The 4,828-nt window shown below is 50.9% G+C and overlaps 1 protein-coding gene across 1 annotated transcript in view; it reads right to left on the bottom strand.

Annotated features, from left to right (window-relative positions):
- CSF1R (colony stimulating factor 1 receptor) overlaps positions 1-4,828 on the bottom strand; it is a 20,029-nt gene continuing 15,201 nt past the window's right edge. The window contains exons 13-22 of the mRNA XM_010002042.1: positions 4,624-4,728; positions 4,193-4,303; positions 3,766-3,928; positions 3,125-3,225; positions 2,864-2,982; positions 1,958-2,080; positions 1,725-1,836; positions 1,336-1,435; positions 628-733; positions 1-223 (exon numbers count right to left, since the gene is read on the bottom strand). Coding sequence (XP_010000344.1) covers positions 92-223; positions 628-733; positions 1,336-1,435; positions 1,725-1,836; positions 1,958-2,080; positions 2,864-2,982; positions 3,125-3,225; positions 3,766-3,928; positions 4,193-4,303; positions 4,624-4,728 — 1,172 coding nt within the window. The 3' untranslated portion in view covers positions 1-91. The remainder of the gene's footprint in view (positions 224-627; positions 734-1,335; positions 1,436-1,724; positions 1,837-1,957; positions 2,081-2,863; positions 2,983-3,124; positions 3,226-3,765; positions 3,929-4,192; positions 4,304-4,623; positions 4,729-4,828) is intronic.

Genomic DNA, 4,828 nt, shown 5'->3' with positions numbered 1-4,828 from the left:
GAGCCAAAGCAGAAGGTGTCGGTGTCCTAGGGCAGAGCTGAGCTCTGCAGAGCCAGAAGGACAGGGATCTACCCCAGGGTGATGGTCCCAGCTAACAGAACTGATAGTTGTTGCTCTTGAGAAGGGGCTGGCCACTCTCCTCTTGCTCACAGGACTCCTCACAGCAGCCAGAGGTATCGCAGCCGCTGTCCTCCTCAGCAGCAGAGGGGAGATTGGTGTAGTCCTTGAAAGCAAAAATCACCCCCAGTGTGTTTCAGTCCCTTCAGTGGTGCAGGACATCTGTCTCTGCACACATGACCAGCTGGGACTGCTGACTCCACACTATCCAGTGCTGCTACCACAGGGCATGGCTAGCTGGCAGGACAGGCCTGCCCATGCTTTGGTGGAGCTGCAGGACAGCTGGTCACAAGGCAGCACACCCTCTGTCCAGCTGCACACCAAACCTGGGGGAACAGGGCACAGCTGCTGCAAATGGAGTTGTATCACCACCCATCCTGCTGCCCACAGAACACTGAACTGCTGCCATCACTTAAAGGTAAGGGACATCTCCAGGAAAACTGTCCAGGAGCTACGTTCAGACAGGGAGAAAGTACATCTCCCTTCCCCCTTATTTCCACAGATCCTTACCTGCTCCTTGTGCACCTCCAGTTCTTTCTGAATGAAGCAGCTGATCTGGTCAAAGGTGGGTCTCTGCGTGGGCTCCAGGCTCCAGCATGCCTGCATGATGCTGTACCTGCAGAGCCAAAGGGGGACAGGGCCCTTGCCTTGTGCTGCTGGAGGGGCTGCACCCTCAGCCTTTTCCCTGCAGCACCTGGAGTTTCAGGCACAGAGCACTGAGCAGCCCCTCATCTTCCTGCCTGTAAAAGCCATGGTCAGTGCAAGTGCAGTGCTCCAGGGAGATGTGAGCACAGAAGTGTACAGAGCAAACTAATCTGTCAACAGGGTGCTTTATGCCTCCAGTACTTTTTGCTTTAAGCTTAAAGTCATTCCCCTCTTGTAGCCTACTCAGGCTTGTCTTCTCATAGTCCTAGAGTCAAAAGTAATTGACTAAAAAAAACTAAGTTCAGGAATATAGACATGTAATAGTTCTCCTGTCTTCCTATCCTTAAACAGAGAAAACAGTGAACAGAGCATCATAACTGACTGCTCCAGGTCTTGCTTTCCCAGGAGCATGGAGCAACTTGCTAGGATCCAACCTGAACCTCAACAGCAGACACCTGGAAGAAGCAGGCAGATGTGTGACCAAGGCCCTTGTGCCATGTCCCTGCTCACTCCCTGGGAAGCAGCTCTAGCTACCCTGTCACCCACTGTGTGTGTCTCAGCACAGCCACTCACATTTCCAAGGGAGCAAAGTCAGGCCTGGCCATCTGGTATCCTTGCTTCACCATGCTGTAGAACTTGCTGTTCACCACCATGCCAGGATATGGACTTTTACCTGTGACAGAACAGGAGCAGAGGCAGCTCTCAGATCAGAGGTTTTAACAGTGCAACCTGGAGCATTGCTGGAGCCACTGCTACTCCTTCTCAGGGAGCTCTGATTTACAACAAATCATCCAGGATCCATTGTTTTTAATGATCCCTCTGGAAGAATAACAGTTTTATAGCCCTGATAAAACCTAGATTTTTGTCAGCCTTCCTCCTTCCTTGGAAATTTTTCTACAGAGACATTAGGGCAGTGGTAAACCATGGAAAACTAGAGGTTTACAAGCTTGCTTCTTTCTTACCAAGGGAGAAGATCTCCCAGAGAAGGATGCCATAAGACCACACATCGCTCTGCACTGTATAAATGCAGTCAAAGATGCTCTCTGGGGCCATCCATTTCACGGGCAGGCGGGCCTGGAAAAGCAAAGAGTCCTGCAGACTGGGACAGGCTGGCAGCTTATGCTACACCCTGCCCTTTGTGCTGCAGCCACACCCTACCCTTAAACCTTCTCTGGTCCCCACTTCAGTTACTTACGTTGCCTTTAACAACATAGTTTGAGTCATTCATGATGTCACGGGCCAGCCCAAAGTCACAGATCTTGGCCACCCGTCCATCTGATACCAGCACGTTCCTGGCTGCTAAGTCACGGTGGATGCACTGGGGGGAAGAGAGAGAGCACCACTGAGACCCAGCCAGATGCACTGGGGTGAAGAGAGCACCACTGAGACCCAGCCAACATCTCCAGTAGTCCCAGCTAATTCCCTGTAGCCGGGGCCTGTCTCTGAAGCAACACTTAAAAGAGGCAAGAGGAACATGTATTGCCTGAAAAGCCCCAGCAAGGGGCACTGTGTCATGCAGAAGGAGCACGGGCTCCCTTTCAACCACTTCATTTGCAGTGCTAAGACAGAGTGACATTTCTTCCCATGTCCTTTTATAATTCAGGGGACTGTCTCAGAGCCAGGGGCTGTTGACACAGAGCCCTCATCTCTGCAACAGTCATTCAGTTACTCTCTGGGACTCTAAATGAGCCAGCTCTGGCAGACAGCTCAACAGCCACTTTCAGTTCCTTGTCCCTGGGGCAGTGGGGATGTTGCCAACATGAGAAAGCTTTGCATCAATGTTCCTGATCTCCTGGAAAGGCTGGGGAGAAAATGTTGAAGATGGACAGGTCTGGGTTCCTCCATGTCACTACCCTGCCCTGATGGACTCCCTGGGGCCCATGGGAGACAAAGGCTCCGGAGGAAACACCAGTCACCATGACCCAGCATGTCTGAGCCCAGCAATTAGAGCTAAGAGGCCCATTTCCAGCAGCAGCTGCCTGGGCTTGGCCACCCCTCCACAAACATCCCAAGCCTTATGTGGTCAGGATGGCTGCTGCCTGCTGGCTAGACTGCATTTCCCAGTTGGGGTGCTGGGGGCAGTTGTTCTGTTGGTACTCACGTTCTTTGATGCAAGGAATGCCATGCCCTGGGCCACCTGGCTGGAAAACTGTAGCAGGTCAGAGAGATTGAGGGGGCGGAGGTCCTCTCTGGTTTCATCAACTTCCTCTGAGGTTTTCCCTGAAATTCAAAGCTGTGTTTTAGAGTTGCTACAAACATGGCAAATAATGTAAGCTGTGCTCTATCCTGGTTCCCTGGGGCTAAGCTAGACAGGATTGCCAAAATAAAACCACAAAAACACAGAAATGAGCCTTTAACTCACCCCTGGCTTGCGCAGAATCAGATGATGCTGAAGAAGATGATGATGACACGGGCCTCATTTCAACATACATTTCCAAACCCTGGCTTGAAAAGCCACTGTCACTGAGGCAGAAGCAACAGAGATGGAGGCAGACTGTTAGTAACCCTCCAGCAGCACCTTCTGTCCTTCTCATCCACTGACGACAAACTACATTCCTGCATGCAGGAAGTGGCTTAGCCAGAGACTTAAGGGCAAAGGGAAGGTCAGTGTTGAAGCTGATTCAGAAGGAAGACCTAGGTGCCCTGTGGTATGGGCTCCATTGCTCCCCTCTTGTCAGGGGACTGCCCGTGGCTGATGGGGAGTTCTCTTGTCCTACAAAACAGTGCAGGAAGCCAAAGAGTTCTGATTCCAGACTGTAGGAGGGCAGACTGGATTGAAACCAGGATTTACGACGGGATACTCAACAACTCTTGTCAAAGACTTGGAAAAACTTGGAACTGTAACCAGCTCTAAACACACATGTTCCCAGTGGCTTTTATATCCTCAAATTCTGCAGGTAAGACCTTTGGTCCCACTCTCTTCCCAGCACAGCCCTCTGCACACTTCTCCCACAGGTACCCAGGCCAAATATTGCTCAGTTCTGTGGCCACCAGAACTCTTACCTGCGGATGTATTTCTTCTCCACATCAACGTTTTTGTAATCAGCAGCACTGTCTAAAGAGGTGTCCAGGGAAGAATCCTGGATAATTATGGATTCAGCCTTCTTCCGTAGGAAATTCAGCAGGTCTCCATAGCGACAGTACTCAGTGATGACAAGGATTGGGCCTGGGAGGGAGGCAGGAAGGGCTCACTGAGAAGTGATGCTACTGTGACCTGTCCTGAGGATTGCTTTCCCTGGGAGGGGCAGCAGAACCCATCCTGCACATCAGCCTGTCTGGAAACAGCCCACAACAGGCCCTCAAAAGTCACAGGTTCAAAGAAGACCACCCAATTAATCTCCTGTCTCTGTTGTGACAGAGGAGAGGTACGGCCTCAGAGGAGCAGGCTATGGGAGAGGTCCACAGGGACACCAGGGCTCTGGGGTCCTACCTCCATAGGTGCATGCTCCCAGCAGATTAACAATGTTCTCGTGGTGTCCCAAGTGGCTCATGATCTTCAGCTCAGACATGAGAGCCTCTTGCTCATCTGTGTCTGCTGATGCTGCAAGACAAGTGAAGGGCTGTATTAAGGAGTGAGAGACAGGGAGGTCACTAAGGGGGAGGACAGAAAAAGCTGCAGACAAAGATAGAACAAAAGGAGGAGACACACTCAGAGAGGAAACTATCCTCTGTCTGTGCCTCTGGCCAGACATATCCACAAAAAGGACAACAGCATGATTCCAGCATCCAGTGCTTGTCACAGAAACATTGAAAAAGTAGATGTTGCATCCTGGAAGCACCACCACCTGTGGTGATCACACACTACATCCTGCTCAAAGGAGCTTGGGAGATTTCAGCCTTTGCAAATTGCTCTGGGCTTACACTTTAGCATCTTCACAGCCACTTTGAGGACTGAATCTTCTTTGCCAAGACCAAAAGCAGTAGCTTCTACCACTTTTCCAAAGGCTCCTGCTCCAAGAGTTTTTCCTGCAGAGAGAAAAAAATTGTGTTATAAGATGCTTTATAGGAAGAGATTGAACAGTTGTCCTGCACACAGCCTTGAGGAGGATGTTTGGTCAGTGGGGAT

The sequence above is a fragment of the Chaetura pelagica genome, unplaced genomic scaffold (assembly GCF_000747805.2).
Source record: "Chaetura pelagica isolate M959 unplaced genomic scaffold, ChaPel_1.0 scaffold356, whole genome shotgun sequence".
Lineage (NCBI taxonomy): Eukaryota > Metazoa > Chordata > Aves > Apodiformes > Apodidae > Chaetura > Chaetura pelagica.
The sequence above is the reverse complement of the archived record's forward strand: the minus strand, read 5'-3'. Positions and strand labels throughout refer to the sequence as shown.